Raw genomic sequence first — 18,843 nt, 5'->3', positions numbered from 1 at the left:
TCTGACAGCTGGTTCTTTGAAAAACAACAAAAAAATCTGAAACAATTTTCTGGAAATACAAGTAAAGAAATTGAGTAAAAATCTAAAAAAGCAATTACTCTGCACACTTTGGCTCTGCTAATCCCACATTTAATTTCCAGATCTCTGTTATCTTTGCTTTTGGTATTATTCCAGCATTTGCTGAGGAAATACTTATTTTGGATATTGTATTAGGTTGTGGATTCCACAGGTGTATTGTTTCAGAACAACTGTTTCTTGCTTTTGTATTTTTGAGCTTAAAAATTTAAGACATAGCTATTGTGATAAATATTTCATAGAGTTAAAAAAAAATACTTGTCCTAAGAGGAAATACTGCCCATATTCAGTTCTTAACACTCCTAAAAGCTAGCCATTTCTATAGCACACTCACTTTTCACAAAACACCTCTGGTGAGGAACACAGAACAAATTCCTTGCTAGAAGTCCAGCAGTGCTCTGTGATTCACTTGGTTTACAGTCAGTCAGTAATGGAGGGAGATTCCCAGCTGAGTAACCCCTGTCCTCAGGGGCCCAAATTAAAGGGAAGTCCCACTCTGCTTCTCATCTCCTCGATGCCCCAGATGTCTCTGGCCTAATCCTAATTGGAACTTGCTCACATTTTCAACTAAACAGATCAAACCAACCAACCAACAAACCTATTCACCAGCCTTATTTGATCCCTCTCAAGAACAAGCCCTGTGAAGCAGCAATATCAGGTCAATCTTTCCTTTACACAATGGAAACCAAATCAGAAAGGTGAAGTGCGATCCAAGCTTTAGGTTTAAAAACCAACAAAATCCCCCAGAGCAGGAGAGCAAGGAGGCTTTGAATGCAAAGTATATTCCACTGTGTAATTTGAGAGCCTCCCCATCCCCCTAGGACTGGGAATCCAAGCACATAAATATATGTACAGCAGTCAGGATTCATCAATAATTTCAACCCCCTCACTCCCAAATTGGCCCTTATTAATCTGGCCTTTGATCTAGTCTGTATCCCAGTTTAGCACCAAACTATTCTCTCCTTAACCCATGGCCAGTCTCCCTTTAGACTGCAAATTAAACAAGGCCAATCATAAAGCTCCTCAGGGCAAGAAGGCTCAGGAACACAAAGGGAAAAAAGCCAATACAGAATGCTGTAAACATTTCATTTTATTATTTTTTTAAGAAAGTAGCTTCAGAAAAAGAGGAAAATAATCTAGATCATTTATTTATATATATATACTTTTTAATAAAAACCTTTACATAATCTTCATGCATAAAGACCCAGGCATGGCCATGATGTCTGTGACAGCCCCAACAACAGCAGTCTCAGGCTGTTAGCTGGGGCTCCCCATAGCTGGCAGCAGTGTAGCCAAGGCCCTGTGCCTGCCCCTGAAGCCCAGCTCTTTGCTTGCCTCAGTGATGGTTTTACCTTCTAGGACTGTAGATGGAGGGTGGGAAATGGTTTGGGCTAGAATGGGAGGGACAGGGAGGGCTACCCAACCTGTGGTTTTATCCAAACTCTTCAGGCAAATCTAGACAGGATGCCCAGCAAGATGACTGAAAACCAGGCACCAAACTGAGCTTTGAGAGCTTCTTAGAGACATGGGATCTGTGACCAAGGGCTCCTGCACATGGTAGTAGGGAAGGTTTGGTGTTCACAGAACATTCAAGGTAGGAACAAGCAAGCCTTGAAGGTTCCTGAAGTTCCATCCCTCCATGGCAGGCACTTATTTCTACCCAAAATGAGTCAGACTCTGTTCTGCTTCCTAACTTAGCCCAACCCTCTTCTGACTCCAAACGTCAGTGTTAATCCAACTTACTTAAGACAGAGTCTCCTTCCTTCTATGGATAGTTCATCTGCTAAGGATAGACAGTCCTAGGAAAACATATTTGTCCCATCACATGTCCTACTCCTTCTAAAGAGTCCTAGTATAAACGGGTGGGAGTAGGAGTAGGGTATCAGGTTGGCACGGATGGTCACCAGATCCAGAATGGATAAGGGTGGAAAAGGATTCCCTGGTTCTTTGAGGAGGGGAGAATTCTGTCAAAGGCATTTTACTGACCATTTTTAAAAAGAGGGGGAAAAAAAAAAAAAAAGAAAAAAAAAGAAAGGAAAAGAAAAAAAAAGGTATTTGATGATGGTAAAAAGAGACTTGGCTCCTTTTTTGGGTTCCAAAAGCCCTTATGCTATGTTTAGTATTAAGAAAAGCCCTGAACAACTGGAGGATGCTGCTTGGGCAGCAGGAAGGGAGGGTGGATTCCACAGCCAACTCAGAGAATGGCAAACAGTGCCAATCAACTCAATGCAGGGGACCTCTGTGTGGTGAGTGTGAATGAGCATGTGAGTGTGGGGGGAGGAGCCCAGGGCTCACTGGCTCCCAACAGTCAGTTCCCGTAGGTAGGACTGGGTGAGACTGCGCAGTTCTTCCAAGGCATAGTCCTCAGGCATGGGGAGCCGGCCAATGTGGGGAGCTAACAGGCGCAAAGGGACTCGCTGAGGGTCCAGCGTTGAGTCGGAGGGTGCATCAGGGGCATGCTGAAGACTCAGTACTACCCGTAACAGGTTGGCTATACGTTTGGCCATATCTGGATAAAAAGAGCAAAGTGAGCACCAAGGACTGGGGGTGAGGGAGGGAGGGGTGGGGGGGTAATAATCATAAAGACAGGCAGTGAGCAGGCAGGAGTGGGGGAAGAGGCAAGAGGCTGACCTGATTGTGCCAAGCGATCCTTGGCATTGTAACACTGGATCTGCTCTATCCGGTTGCACAGTGAAGTCACTTTGGTGTGTAACTGCTCTAGTTCATAACCTGAGCAATCCACCTACAAAGAAGCAGAGAACCCAATTAGGCCAAGAGGAGTTCCCATCAACCCAATCCTAGCCATACACTGACTATGCAAAACTCTGAAACAAGAATGAGGTAGGGAGGGGAAAGCCCAAGAAGCTGGCTGGCAGTGTCATGTCACCATCATCTAGCCTAGTTGCTGAGGACAAGACAGGACCTTAGCATTAACACACAACAGGAAAGCAATATAGTATTCAGGGCCTTAGACTGGGAAAATCTTGAGATCACCATTCATGTAACCAGCAAGCTTTAACATGGCACTGAAAATCTAGATGAATGTGGGTTCAGAGACATGGTACTGACTTCTTCAGAGCACACAGTGAAAGGTGGAGCCCAAACTGGCATTTAATTTAGGTCTCCTGACTCCAACCAAGAATTAGCATTTAATCATTAATGTAGATATTAACAGTGACTGTGATTTTGATATCAACAGAAATCATACTCCAACTCACACAACAAAATCAGGTGACTGGCTTAGAAACACTGCTTTTTCCTCTTCCTTTTACTTCCTTTAATTAAAAAAAAATTTTTTTTAAAGAAAAACACTATCAATTTGGACCCAGGCAGCAACCCAGGACTTGGGATGAGACCCTCCTCCTGTCAAATGAGAAAAAAGAGGTGGGGGAGAAAAATGATAGAAAAAAAAGGGGTAAAAAATGGGGGGGGGGAAGGGGGGGAAAAAGGGGGGGAAAAAAAAGGAAAAAAAAAAAAAACCTATACCCCTACAAAAAACCCACAAGAATCCTCAGCCTTGTAGAATGCAAAAATGTCTAAGAATATTTATATATGTACCATTTTCGATAAATAAAGCTGGTCAAATCCAAAAAACAAAACCAAAAAAACAAAAAACCCAGGAAATCATAGCTACTTTCAACATTATGTAATGTAACATAATGTAACAACATTACAGTTGTTAGCGATTTTTAAATATATTTCAAAATTACAGTAGTTAGTAGATCCACTGCTGGAGGTTATTTAAGATGTTAATAAAGCACTTATTACTTACCACAAGTTTTTAATATTTTAATAACTATATTTTAGTGTAATTAGTTTCTTGTGTAATCCTACATATTTAAATCTCAGGCATTTAAAAACATTAGCAATCCATACATGCGCTTCACCAGACTGCCCCCCGTAATACTTGCAATATTAAAACATGCCAACTGTTATGTGAAACAATTATCCTCACCAAACCTCTGACCTGACTGTATCTCTCAACTCTGAGCCTCTCACTCAAACTAGGGCTGGACAAGAGGAGGAGACTGACGATGGACAAGCCTTAGGAATGTTCGTTGTACATCCAACTTGGCAATAAGCAGAAAAAAATGTTTTTATAAATTCTGATAATCAAAGAGCTGTCATAATGGCTACATCAAATTAGCTTCACCAAAACGTCCCTCTTGCTGATAGTGCCATCTCTGCCAATGAGTTTTTCAAGTCGCTGCTCAGGCCTTTTGAGGTCTCTGTGGCTTTACAGGCAAGGGAAAAGGAGAATCAGGCCATGGTTTAAGGAACTCAGTACCTGCTGTATATGGTGGAGCATTTCAAGGACTCGAATGTAGTCCAGGTAAACAAGCCCAGATGTTTCCCAGTCCTGGATTAGACCGCTACGCTCTGGAGGTGCCAGGTCTTCCAAGAACCCCTTCAGGTAGTCATAGTTCTCATTAATAATGGCATCTGAAGAAACAAAATATTGATCAAAAGTGCACAGACGGAGGACATGGCAGAAATCCAAGACAGGAGGAAAGGGAGAGCTATGCTGGGTCAGACTTGAAAATTACAGTAGGTATTTTGAAATTCTCTAAAGAAAAGTGTGAATGAATAATTCCCGGCTTTAGTTGCCCAGATATTTCTGGTGTTGCTAAACTCCCTAAATAAATAAAGAGCTTAACATAATCAGTGTATATCAAAAATATTTCTGGCAAACGGTAATGTAACAATATTGCTATTGACCCCTGCCCCTCCTAGCCCCTTCTCACCAAGCATCTTCTGCAGAGAACTTTCACAAAGTATGGTCTGATTCAAGTCTGCCATGTCCTGTACTGAGCATCATCTCTGGCCTGACTCATCATGGGGTCATATGTTGGAAGAATCTGGGTGATTCCAGGAGACACAGGCCCTAGCCTGAAGCACTCACCAGAAGCTAAGTGCTGGATGACGAGTTTGTGGCAGCGGTTCCAGTGCCCTGCTTTAAATAAATAGAGGGCCTCCAAATGTTTGTCAGATTCCATGTGTGCTCGCACTGCTTTGGCCTCATGAATCCATTCAGCAGGCACACAAAGCTTCTGGGTCAGGAAAGTTTCCTTAGCCCAGGATTCAGGAGTCTCTGATAGCTGGCAGTGCCGGGTAAGCACCTCTCGAACAGCTTTCTCACGCATGCTATGGGTGGAAAGATAAGCTGGAATAAATGACATCCTCACTGATACAGAAGGCTACCTCAGACAGCTCAGAGTGGCCCCTGGGGCAGTCTCTTAAACTACAGGTCTTGACCCTTTATAGATTACCTCAAATGTCGCTTAGGGTAAAAAGCCATCACATCAGCATTAATTTTTAAAATGAAATAGAATAGAAACATAGTAAAAAAAAAAGCCTGAAAACTGATACTCTGGGGAAGGTTGCCCACTGCCCAGAAAAGGCTTTCTCCTCACTAGGCTCATTTCTTGTTTCCTTTCTAGTTAACAGGAGGTGAAAGACTGGGACAGGATAATTCTAGACTCCAGAGAACAGTCCTCCGCAGCTCATTCCCAACTTTCTCCCTCCCCTCCCTCCTACATGGTCAGTGCAAGTAAACTAAGTAGTCTTTAAAAGTAAGGTCTCTTCCAGGTCCTTGTTTCCCCTTAAAGCCATCAGCCGTCCTCATTTATTTTCTCTTTACCACTAGATTTAGGCTAAACTCATTATTTCTGCTCAAGATCCCTTAATGAGAGTCCTTTTCTGTCTGGGCCAAAGAGCAACCATTTTTGTTACAGATCTCCCCCAACCTCTTTCAGGAAACAGAATCTGCTTCCCCACAGCCAATCATCAATCACCCCATCAGTCAGCCCTTTACTATGTGAAATTCCCCATGAATGTGTTTAAATAAACTCAAAGGAAAAGTCTGGGATCATTTTGCTTCCTGTTAAGGGGGAAGAGGAAGGACAAAGTCCTTAGAGAGAAGGTTGTGCTAGATGCTTTATACTTTTACTCCTTTAATTTCACAATCACCTTTGAATAGAGATTAACATTATGATTTTACAGATCAGTTGAGGACTACAGAACTCAACTTCTTTCCATGCCCTACAACATGACAGATGGTGCAGCACAATGATTAAGAGCACATACTCTGGGTATCTTGAGTTGAAAGCCTCACTCTGTCATTTACTAGCTATGTGACTTTGAGCAAAAGATACCTCATCTCTCTATGCCTTGGGGTGCTCATCTATAAAATAAACAGTAAGAGTGTCTATCTCAGAGGTTCATTATGAACACTGAGTTAATATATTTAAAGTACTTACAACAGTGTACAAATATATAAAAGCACTATATAACAAAGTACTGTATAAATATTTTTGTTCTTACTGTTACACCATGCTGCTACCACTAACAAACTCTATGTCATTCACAGCATGGAGAAAACGTGTTTCTCTAGTTTCCATTTAAGAAAACATTACATATCCAAGTGAGGTTGTATTTGGCAAATAGGTAAATACAATACTATCAAACTTGAGGGGTGGTGGGTGGATGGCAAGCGAATGCCAGAAAGGGAGAAACCCAGTAGACAGAAGAAAGCAGAGGCCCTCCCTCCCAACCCATGAAATTACTCCACGGATCCACTGAGGCAACTTAGCCAGCACTAATTCTGCATAATTCTAAACATGCCACATTCAAGGAATCTGTGCCTAAGTTAATGGGGTTTCCCCGCCTGGCCATATCCTTCCCTTTCCACTTAATTATTTCCCACTCCAAGTTTATAGGTTTTTTTAATCTTATCTCTAGAAAGATTCACAGAGATTCTGCAGTTCACAGAGATTTCTCAGACTGAGAGGCCTTAAGATAAATAGCATGATTTGGCACTAATCAAAAGCAATCTCATTTCTAATTTATTCACATGAATACAGAAAGTCTGGGCTGCAGAGTGAGCTGTCTTAAGGATTATCAAAAGGCTGGACCCAAAACACATTCTCAATACTTACTTGCTGAATTTAACCCTAAGAGACTGATTTCTTTGTCATTGTTCTGTTGTACTAGATGCACTCAGTGCGTTCAATGGCTTCTCACCTTGAGTTGCTGATGTGCAGGAGGACAAACACAGCCCACTCCCAGAGCCCCTCACTTTCCAGCTGGCCAGCATAACTGGCCTGCAGCACACCCTCACACTGCTCTGAGAGATGGGTGTAGTTAAGAGCCCGCAGCACCTCCCACAAGTGCCAGCTTAGGCGGTAGTCCAAAGGATCTGCTGTTATGCTTCGAGGCTCCAACAGCTGATTGAGATCATAATGTCTGCAAAAGGAGAATGTGCTGAGAGTTACCATACCCAGCTGACAGACCACCTGGATGCGCTGGCTATTTTGGCTATGGCTTAGAAAACAATAAAGGCAGAAGCATCATAAGCCTTACAGTCTTCCTCCTTGAAATTCAGCCAGATTATAGATCCTACTGAAAACCAAGGCACCTCCTCTCCTGTGGCTCTTCTCACAGGTTTGCTGATAACTGTTTGGTCTATATTTGTACCATTCTGGTACAAGGGAGTCTTCAAAACTCTTACCCTTCCATTCTTTCATTCATAGTGTCGATTACTTTTCTTAACCATTTAAAAAACAGTGGTCTTAGTGTTTTTCCGATTGTTGTACTACCTGAAGTTGCTGGAGTACTACTTCTGTTTCAACAGCGAACTGGCCTTCATGATGGTTATTTCTTTCTATGACTTGTAATTCTCACCTTCGATTTTGTCTACAGTGGGTATTATTCTTTGTACAGAAATCCAGGTACCTGAGAGTTGAAAGTCTCCCTACAGACTAGCTTTTTCTTCTGCTAGGGGCCCAGGGATTTCAGTGATTCCAGACCAGTCTATGTGTTACATTCCTAGCTTGCAAGTCCCAGACCATAAGACAGTATAAGCTAAGATCCCACACCTGCAAGTTTTAAAGATCTGGGCCTTGGATTACTAACTAAAGCTTTTCCCTTTCACCTAAGATCCCAGACATTTTACGTTTCTAACCCCTCTCCAAGCAATGAGTAGTTTTCCTTGATCAGTGCTATCAAACTGAACTTTGTATGATGATGGAAATGTTCTATAATCTGCCTTGATCAATAAGATAGGCATTACCATATGAGGCTACTAAACACTTGAAATATGGCTAGTGTGAATGAGCAATTAAATTTTAAAAATGTAATTTAAATTACAATAGTCTTAGGTGAATAGTGGCCCATTATATTGGGTAGTGCAGTTCCTTACACTTTAAGAGTTTTAGTCATAGCAATTTACCTCACATGAGAACAAGGGTTACTATCTCATTCTGGCTTTGATTTCTCTATTTCTGGCACCTTGAGGTACATCTCTCAGAAAAGGACTCCCTAGGCTCATGGAGCCCTCAAATGACTAACACATGGCTCTGATTTACCTGTCACTGTAGAGTTTTAGAAGGTGAAAACAGACGTCTTGAAGAGGTCTCTGTGAGTCTTGCTCCTCCTCTACCACATAGCCAGAGCCCTCCAGGTATGAGGGAAGTGGGGAGCAGGCATATCTGTCACCCTCAGAGGTATTCTGAAGAATTTGATAAAACAATACATCAGCTGCTAGTGTGTTTCACTGGATGCTGTCATGTCTCAGTTACTCAGATGTGTACTAGGAACGATGGGACATTCTCTAAAAGAATGTCTCAAGGATTTTAAATTTATTTTGATCAGAGACATATTTCAACTTCCTTCAATGGACTGGCAAAGACCTCAGATAGCTCTCACGAATCCCACCTCCTCTATTGCCATAATTCTTATTACACTCAGTTTTTTTTTAGTGTTCTTTTTTTCCTGAGAAGTAATTCTGGCAAATGATATCAAAGACAATAAAAATGAACAGTAAGAAAAGAACAGAATGATGGCATTAAAAACAGTAATAATTCTTTAACTATAACATGGACAAGGAATATGAGATATAATAATAAGAGGCAAATTTCAAATACGCTAGTTTGGGGCTATACTGAGGTCTCAGGGAATTCATAAAGGAATAAGATAGCATTAGGAATGAAGAAAAACCCTCTGATGCTGGGGTAGGAAAACAGCAATAAGAAAGTCAGTTATGGAAACTCATTACATTAAACAAACTAGAAGTAGATACTTGAAGAAGTTTCCCATCAGATTTTGGGTGTCCATTTCAACTTTATGGTACTTAAAAAAAAAAAGGCACTGAGGAAAGAGTATTAGGAAATATGACTTGATGGTTTTTTCCTCCACAGTACTTCTCTAGCAAAAAGAAAACTCCTACCAGGACTCTTACTTCGCTCTTCTAAACACATATACCTGAAATGCTTCTTCATACATGCTGAGTGCCCTGGAAATGGAGGCTGTTGGTGGAAGCAAATACCAAAGATGGACAGCCAGGGAACGTTTCCAGTCCAACTGGGAGCATACATTGATTTGCTTCTGCTCTGAGAGCTGCCATACCTGTAGGAAACAAAATTGCCATTGCAGCTCTACATTATACATTACCTGGTACTGGTTACTGCCCAGGTCTGCATGTTGTTCACTCATTCAAGTTGCATTTTAAATGATTTAAAAAGCAGTGTTAATGATCCAGATATAAAACACATAGTCCCTTGGAGGAAGATGACAGGGTGGACTTAGACAATCAGTTCTCTAAGAAGAGATGAGAACCACTGAGAGCAAAGAGGTCTTCTCACTGCCCAGAGCTGCCAACGTTAAGTTGTGACAAAATTCTGATTAGCTATTTCATTTTTGGAAATTGACGGCAAGTAAACAGTAGGCAGCAACAGAAAACTGGCTTAAAATAATTATGATACATCATCCATAAAATGGACTAAAAGTAGCTATTAAAAAGAAAGAGGCCGCACAGCATGAAAAAATGTTCAGATACAGTGTGTTAAAAAAAAAGTTGCAGAACTGCTATATATAATTCATTTTATTTGAATATATACAAGGGTAAATATGCATGCATATATGTTGAAATAGACATATGTCTAGGAAGACAGGTAAATTATATTGTTTATCACTATGAAATGGGATATAGTGAAATTTTAACATTTTGATTTCTATATAACCAATTCTCCCCCCACTGAACATGTTGTACCTATATAATTTGAAAATATTTCTGCTAAAAATTAAATATAAGTTTCTTAGTTATGTATAATAGTGTACAATTTACAAAGAAAGCTCTTTGCTTTAACCTCAAGCAATCCTGAATCTATGAGAAAATTTATATGTGCGTTTACAAGAAAAGAGGAAAATACCGGTTTTCCAGCCAACAGGGCAAAGATGCGCAGTCTCTCATCCTGGATGAAGCAGTCAGCCTGGAGCTGATGCCAATCCACCAGCTGCATAGTAAGCAGCTCACGGACTGACTGGCTGCCAACCAACTGGGATAAAAGAAGGGCAAGACGATGATCACCTACAAGAAAAATGGAAGTTCTCTGGTGATGAGAATTCACAGACTTGGGGAAACACTGGGGGTCATTATCTTATTTCTTCTAGCCCGAAAGAGGGAGAACTGAACACCTGAGTGCTTTCTACAGTAGTGCTAAAATATTGACAAGAACTTACCATTTTCTGCTTGGGAAAAAAATCTTCAATGTAGTTTAACCTAAATTACATATAGATTGTATAGTATGCAGAGTTCAGTGTCAGATCTCTATTACTTCTGTGACCCTACACAAGGCACTTCATCTGTAAAATGGAGGGAAATGTCATCTGGTTCAAAGTGAAAACTGAGATGACATAATTGTAAACATGCCCAACTAGTAAATACTATATAATGACACAGAAATGGCAAATCAAACCTAAAGGAAAAACATATGTATGTATGAGATAAAGAGAATGGTTGAATCTTTCACTCTCATGGGTCCAGTATCTCTCTTAATAAAAAAATTTAAGTACAAAGGCCTGGGGCAATAAAAAGATTCTAATTAACCAGAATGTGAGAGGATGGAAACTCCAGTTGATGATAATTGCCAGTTAAACTGTGAATTAAAAGAATAACACTCTGCTTCAGCCCTAATACATACCTCCTAAAAGTCAATACTCCTTTTCCTTTTGTTTTTGGGTCACTGTTTAATGACTAAAGTACTGTCCTGCCAGAAACTAAGGCTCTCATCTCAGAGTTTCCTTCACAAACTAGAGAGGCCTGGAGGAAAGAAATCATGCATCAGGAACACTTCTAGAAATGTGTTAACAGGCCAAGCTGTCTCCCTGATTGTATATATAGGCAACCAAAATATGACTGGACTATGATTCATGTGTTAAGTGTTGCAGCCCATCTGACCATGAGCTGCTAGTATTCTAGGCAAAAAATAGTAAAAGAAAAGATTATTTCTGTGTATCTACTGGACAAATTTTTAGAAGAAACTGGCATGTCATATCTTGATCCAATCATTTCATTAAGATCATCTCTCTTTGCTCTGATCAACCATTCAGCTTTTGCCAATCCTTGATTTTTCACATAGACTTTCCTGTTAATAAGAACATAAATCTGAGCAAATGGTAGGATTCTAGAATACTTCAAGTTGATTTTGGTGTATGGTGCGAGGTAAGGATCTAAATTTATCTTCTGCATGTGAATATCCAAATTTCCAGCATTATTTGTTGGTGAGATTATCCTTTTCACATTTAAACCATGGCACTTTTGTTATAAATTAACTGACTATAAGTGAAAGAGTTTTATATTTGGATTCTCATTACTCTTCCATTGATTTGTATGTTCATCCTTGTGCCAGTTCCACATTGTCATAATGCTGTAGCTTTATGGAAGTTTTGAAATTAGAAAGCACTGAGTCTCCTAACTTCATTCTGTTTCAAAACTGTTTAGGTTTTTCTACATTTCCAAAGGAGGATCAGTCTATTAATTTCTGCAAAAACATCTGCTAGTGATTTTGACAGAGACGGCATTGAATGTACAGATTAATTTGAGGACAAGAGACATCTTAACAATACTGAAATTTCCAATCCATCAATGGTTCTCCACTTGGGTGGTTTTGTCCCCCAGGGAACACTCGGCAATTCTGGAGATGTTTCTGGTTGTCACAACTAGAGGGGAAAGGACTGTTTTGCATATAGGGCAGAGATGCTGCTGAATATCCTACAATGCCCAGGACAACCTCTTACAATGAAGTATTACCAGCCAAATAAGCCAACAGTGCTGGGGTTGGGACATATTCCACAAATATAGGACGTATCCTTATTTATTTAGATTTTTACTTCCCCAGCAATGGTTTTCAGTATATAAGCCACTTTTTTTACATTTGTTCCTTAAGCATTTTGTTTTTTCTGATGCTACTGTGAATTTAATTCTTTTAATTTCACTTTTTGGGTATTTGTTGCTGATACATAGAAATACAATTGAATTCTGAATACTGATTTTTGAATCCTGAGACCTTGCTCAACTAGTTTATTAATCTCACTACCTTTTCTGTAGATTCCTTAGGATTGTCTACATACAGAATTACGCCTTCTGTGAATAAAAACAATTCTATTTCTTCCTTTTTAATCTATATGACTATTGCTTCTTAATCTTGTCTGAATACACTGGCTACAACATCTATTACAATAATGTCCAGAAATGGTGTTCTCAATCTTAGGGTGAAATCATTCAGTATTTCAATATTAAATATCCTGTTAGATGTAGTTTTTTTATAGGTCTGCTTTGATATCAGGACAATAATGTCATCACAGGATGAGGCGGAAAAAGCTCCCTCCTCTACTTTCTGGAAGAGAGGTAGAAAATTGGTATTATTTCTTCTTTAAATTTGTGTTCACCAGTGAAGACATCTGGGCCTGAGCTTTTCTGAGGGAAGATTTTAAATTACTAATTCCATTTTTTTATAGATCTATTTAGATTTTCTACTCTTTCTTTTTTGGGGGGGGTGTCAAAATTTTATAGATGTTAATATTGGCTAAAATAGAATTAAGATTCAGAATTTTAACCAGCCAAAGAAATTCAGATAAAATCAACATAACATACACAGAGAAATCATGGTACACAGTAATCATTTCATATCGAGTTTTACACAGAATAATATTTCATGCATGTGACTCTGTCTTGGAGAAAGGCTCCAAATGTGTGAATTTTTTAGAGGCACCTTTAAGAATTAGATGACTTTTCACTACTTCCCTCTCTATTCTATGCAAAGAAGTCACTTCAAATTTTAATTTTGATCATAGGTGCTCTATTAATAATGAAGAAAAGATATTTCATAGTTGTTGACTTTTCTGATTCTGATATGTAGTAATGACCATAAAAGAAAAAACATGGGTATTCCTGGGCCCTGGAGTTCATTCCCCTCTAAAGGTTTACTCCTATTCAGTAAGATTTTCTACTTTTTCTTGAGCTTTGGTAATTTATATCTTCCTAGGAATTTGTCAATTTCATCTACTTTCTCATAGTATTCCCTTTTCTGTAATAGTAATGGTCACTCTGTCATTCCTGTTTTTGGCAATGTTTCTTTCCTCTTTTTTTCACTGTTACTGTAAAGGTTTATAAACTTTGATGAATGCCTCTTATTAAAGGATGGGGAACTAAAAATATACAAATATATATAGGAGGTCCAAAAATTAAACTTCTATATATTTATTTGAATGAAATAAGTGAATTAGTGCCAAACACATATGTTTAAGAAGTTCAGAATATTGTTTACAGTTGGTGGGGGAAGTGGGAGGTTGGAGGGGACAACCTAGATGTCAAAAAAAGGAATCTGCTAACATGGTACATTTTATATATATTAAAAGAATACTAAGAAACAATTTACTATAATATCTACATTATAGGACATTATAGAACAGAGTATATATATAGCAGAATATCATCTTCGAAAAGTTCACATGCGTATGTTGTTCTGTGTATACATATTTGTATATACATTATATATTACAAAGTAAACACTGCAAATACAAATTGCACATTGAAATGTTTGCAGTGATTAGCACTAAAGGATTTAGGTGACTTAGCTTATTGCTTTTTTCTCATCTACATTTTCTAGTTTTATGTAAATGCATGTGTGGCATATAAAATAGAAATAATTTTAATTAATTAAATTTAAAGTTTAAGGTTATAAAAGGAAAACTAGAAGACACATTCCATATTCTAGAGGAACCAGCAATCTTCCTGGGAAATTTATACCTAATACTCAGGTTAGAACATAAGGGCAAACCCACAATTAAGGGGTGGGGACAGTGAGTAGGAAGTAGGCAGGGGTGTAGAGAAGGACTGTATGCCCTACCTGACTGCTGGGCCAGAGAGCAGGCCTCACTGATCCTCTTCCCGGTGAGGTAGCTGAAGACAGCCTCCACAGGGTTGTCTTTTCGGGTTAAGGAGACTTCCTCCTCAATTTGAGGTGCAGCAGTATGGGACAGCCAGCGAGAGAAAGCTCTTCTTCGTTCCAGAATCTGAATGTATTCACCAGGCTCATCCAGCTGGCTATCAAGCTCCTTCAAGTGGCCCCACAGAGCTTCACATAATGTCCATGTTAGGCTCCAGTGCTTCACAACTAAGAAAGTGACAGGAAACCAACACAATGATATGAAGTCATAGATGGAATCACTTTGTGGCATTAGAAGTACATAAACTAATAAACACCCCAAACAACAACTCAAGTTGATTTCCCTGAATCTGTCTCTACTTCACTCAACTGTGTCTTAACAAGGTCCAGGTGTGTGGTATAACAGCTTGCTCACTCCATGATACTTATGTAACAAATGTAACTCTATGCTCCTTTAAACAGGTTCTGCTAACCTAATTATGGCTAATATAATCTCTTATGATAGAGGAAAGTCCTCTAATTTGATCAAATTCTGTTCACAAAACGCTTTAGGAAATACAAAGTGTTCTAAAAACTTGTGAGTTGAGTATTCTCTGCTATAGGCACAGCTTAACATTTAGTGAGCCTAAAAAATGCTCAAACATTTAAGAGTAAACCACCTCTAATCTACACAATGTAACTATACAGTAGTTACGATCTTCATTTTACAGATGAAGAAACTGAGGTATACAGAATTAAGTGACTTGCTCAAAATTACAGGCAATATGTAACAGACTCTGCTCTCATATAGCATGTCTGGTGGGGGAGACAGTTAAAATAGTGCTTGGTAGGGATGGGCTGGATTCAAACTCAAGTAATTGAAGTCCAACCCTATACTCTTAACCACTACGCTATATTGCCCTTCAAGAAGGGAAACAAAAAGGAAGCACTGTTTACTACCTTAAGTTACTTAGGAGCATGCACTGGGAATATGACTTACCTATTTGAAAAGAAGATGAGACAACTGAAGCAAACACAGAGATGAACATAAACAATTTCCAAAACGTGTGGTATGGAACATTCCAAAAATAATCTCCATTTTTCAATAAAGGTCAGGTGAAATGTTGTGTGAAACGTGTGATTTTTCTACTTGAAATAGTACCCAAATTAGAAAAGCCCTTTATCAAAGTATTGGTTCAGAAAAACACGGTCATCATAGTTGTAAAGAGATACCAGTGAGAGAGGTCAGGGAGGGAAGTTATAACCACCAAAGTTGTTGGGAAGACCAAGTGGGACTTGAGTTGGACATGGAAGAACAGGTGGTATTTAGAAAAGCAAGAAGGAAGAATCTCTCTCTCCCTATGTTCTCTGGGTGGGGAGAGATGGAATTTCATAAATCTAAGGGATTTGATCTGCTACAGTTCCTTTGAACAAGGGCATAAGAGTACTGATAAACAATGATATAATTTCTTCCTGTTTGGGATTTTCCTCATCCCAACTCTACAGATAACTGCAAGCTCAGGCATCCTCCCACTACACTGGCAGAAAGAAATGTGTACTCCTAAGAACATATGCTCCTCCTGTTCCTGAGACATCAAAGGTTAGAAGCATAGTCCATACTCACTTTGTGCTTCCAAAAAGTCTCCTGATGCTTCTTTAACCCAATCTGCATAGTCATGAATGACAGCAACTCCCGGATTGGGGACAATGAGAGGACACAGCTCATCCACATGGACAGTACTATGTTTTAATTTAAGCTCCAGAGGTGTCTGGTATAACTGCAGGTCTTCATCTGGCTTCTGTTGCCTCAAACTGAGTTTTTCCAAATGAACCTTGAATGGAGACTCAGTTAGGCTACAAGGGCAAATAACAAACAAGACAGAAAATGACAGATACTAGAATTTTCTGCCAATCAAACTTGTTTCTTTTTATGATGACAAATAAACAATGTAAAACATTCCACTGTGATTTTAAAGACATTTTGTTTCCTAAAATCAAACAATAACTTATTTGACATCTATTGAGCAAACACATTATCTGATCCATACATTTAGGATCCCAAGGCTTCTTAAGCTAGATTATAACAATCAGGGAATCAGTACAATCAGACTTGGAAATAGCCTCTGTAATATATCTGGATACTATGAAATCTAATGGCCAAAAGCTACTTGTGGACACGTGCTTCTCAAATCATACTTAGCGAGGTATCAAAAGTCATGCGGCTAATAAGCTTATAGATATAAGGAACTGACTCTCACTTAAGACGAGCATATAGGCAAACTGGCCTTGATCCAATTTTTAAGATTGATATTAACAACCCCTAAAATATCACATCATCATAGATAACCTAGGTTTAGGATCAACATTCCTAACTGTGAGGTACAAGAGATGCTGTTTTTTTTTTATTTCTTCAAAATCAACTTTGTAAACTAAGAATAATAGGTGACCATAGATACTTAATCTGTAGTAAAGGTAGCACAATTTGTTATAATTATAAAAAGTGAACAGAAAAATGTTACATATCTTTACAAAACTGTATGTATACTGCCTAATAACTACCACAAAAGTATATATAGATAATCAGTAGTGCATGTATCACTATAAACATACATAATATTAATGGTGGGGATTATGTAGAAATATATAACATACATAATTACCAGATTTCCTTATTTCCAAATACTTGTGTACGGGTTATCCATAGCTCATACATCTACCTTATTAGGTCTAAGATATAGGAAATGTGCTTTAATTGAGACTATGTTTTATATATGAAGAAATCACAACTATCTAAGTGAGAAAACAGAAAAATGACTAATGCAATAAAAAGGATGAACACTCAAGGAATGCTGCCGCATTAGCTTTGGGTCTGTTAAATTTCCAACTATAGTTTAACCATTAGGTAAGTATCATATACATTTCATACCCTCCCTGATGATACAAACGGAGTTATTAATCATTTTAATTTTTAATTATACAAATATCTTCTGCTATCTAAAACTGTGCTGAGATTTTATCTAAAAAGATCACAAAGCAGGGCCCTGACCTTGGGTCTCTTGGTAATGAAAGGTTTTTCTCACCTACCATATTGCCTTCCTTAAAAAGCATAAGGAAATGTAACTCACGATTTAACAGCTGCTGGATTAGGCAGGAATCCATATTCCATAGACTCAACAATCTGATGATTTTCCAGTTCCTGAGAGCTGCACAGCTGTTCTCCACTATTAGCCAGAGTCCAGTTGGGGCCCCAACCAACCCGAAATGAGCGTCCCATAAACAGGGCCATGTCCATCAAGAGTTTCCCCTTTCCATAGGTGACAGACTTTTCAAGAGGGACTAGGCCTGGTTGCCTGCGTGTACCCACTGTTTTCAACTGAACCTCAGGGGCTGGGCTGGGCACCGTGAACACAGAGGTCAGGGGTGGAGGGACAGACCAAGGGGATGTGGATGGGATATTCATCAATGATGATGTTCTGGGAGTGCGACATTCTTGTAAAGAGGCACTTGGTGAAAGAAAAGTTCCACTTGTAAATTTTGATTGTAGCAACCCACCTACTAAAATAATGAGAAAAAGACTATTAGGAAATACAGTCTATTGATTCTTGAACAACAACCAGCAAAGTTGAAATTAGTTTTATTAAACTAATTAAATCAGATATAGATGGCCAGAAGCAGGTTATATATCAGACTCTGCAGAAATTACTTTTTCAATCAGGAAATCAAGGCAGGAATTCTAATGATGATGATGTCAACAACAATAACATTAATAACAAACACTATTACTATTTAAAAAACTATCTAGCACTTACCTGCAGCAGACTCCATATAAGCCATATGTATACATTGTTTCATTATTTCATTTTATCCTTCAATAACTTTAAGTGAAGAATATTACTGCTCTCATTTTATAGGTAGGAAAACTGGGCTGTTCTGTTACTTGTCCAAATCCACAAAGCTACTAAGTGGCATGCCTGAGAGGTAAGCCCAGATAAGTCTGACACCAAGGCTCATGCCCTCATCAGAATGCCAAATGCAACCCTTTCTTAGTCACTATAAAAAGTAAGATCAGAACTCAAATTCCTAACACTCCAGCACTCAGTGCTAGACTTAAGGAAACAAGAACCCACTGAAGCATCTTGTGTTGCATATATGCCTTTTAGAAGGATAGTTCTTGTTACTATTGCCTGTTTCCTATCTAAAGCAAGGAGTTAGTTATTGAAGTATGAGGTTTCATGTAGTGCTCATTATGGAAAAGGCTGTTATAAAAGTTTAACTGATGCTTTATTATTCTTTTTTTAAATGAAAGTTTGTAATAAGGGCACTGAAAAGAATTGAAAAATAAACATTTAGTTTTTAAGACAACATAAACAAATCTCTTCCTAGTAGTTCCTCTGGCTTTCAAAATGTTCTGAAATTATACCTGCTTATTAAGTGCTTTGTTGATACCAACACTTGACCTCCAATCCACATAGTTACAAGCTCACTAGAAAAGAAAAAGCTTTAAAATGAAACAGGTAAATGCTTCCCTGGGAATTTGGGAAGGTTTAGGGCAAAGCAGAAAAGC

The 18,843-nt window shown here is 38.8% G+C and overlaps 2 protein-coding genes across 7 annotated transcripts in view; one reads left to right on the top strand and one right to left on the bottom strand.

Moving 5' to 3' along the window:
• ART1 (ADP-ribosyltransferase 1) overlaps nt 1–12,524 on the top strand; it is a 39,798-nt gene extending 27,274 nt beyond the window's left edge. Inside the window, exon 5 of one of the 2 annotated variants that reach the window (XM_064492653.1) lies at nt 11,855–12,524. In XM_064492653.1, coding sequence (XP_064348723.1) covers nt 11,855–11,913 — 59 coding nt within the window. In that variant the 3' untranslated portion in view covers nt 11,914–12,524. Of the gene's footprint in view, nt 1–9,272; nt 9,556–11,854 lie in introns of those variants that run through there. The other variant, XM_064492654.1, reaches the window with a different exon arrangement.
• The window catches only part of NUP98 (nucleoporin 98 and 96 precursor), an 81,660-nt gene continuing 63,964 nt past the window's right edge, over nt 1,148–18,843 (bottom strand). For 4 of the 5 annotated variants that reach the window (XM_031460198.2, XM_031460197.2, XM_031460201.2 and 1 more), the window contains 11 exons: nt 17,405–17,834; nt 15,904–16,133; nt 14,262–14,528; nt 10,284–10,441; nt 9,337–9,480; nt 8,442–8,584; nt 7,099–7,320; nt 4,979–5,220; nt 4,364–4,518; nt 2,707–2,818; nt 1,148–2,584 (listed from right to left, as the gene is read on the bottom strand). In XM_031460198.2, coding sequence (XP_031316058.1) covers nt 2,367–2,584; nt 2,707–2,818; nt 4,364–4,518; nt 4,979–5,220; nt 7,099–7,320; nt 8,442–8,584; nt 9,337–9,480; nt 10,284–10,441; nt 14,262–14,528; nt 15,904–16,133; nt 17,405–17,834 — 2,321 coding nt within the window. In that variant the 3' untranslated portion in view covers nt 1,148–2,366. The remainder of the gene's footprint in view (nt 2,585–2,706; nt 2,819–4,363; nt 4,519–4,978; nt 5,221–7,098; nt 7,321–8,441; nt 8,585–9,336; nt 9,481–10,283; nt 10,442–14,261; nt 14,529–15,903; nt 16,134–17,404; nt 17,835–18,843) is intronic. The other variant, XM_031460200.2, reaches the window with a different exon arrangement.

This window comes from Camelus dromedarius, chromosome 12 (assembly GCF_036321535.1).
Source record: "Camelus dromedarius isolate mCamDro1 chromosome 12, mCamDro1.pat, whole genome shotgun sequence".
Taxonomy (NCBI): domain Eukaryota; kingdom Metazoa; phylum Chordata; class Mammalia; order Artiodactyla; family Camelidae; genus Camelus; species Camelus dromedarius.
Note: the sequence above shows the minus strand (reverse complement) of the source record. Positions and strands in the feature narration are given on the sequence as shown.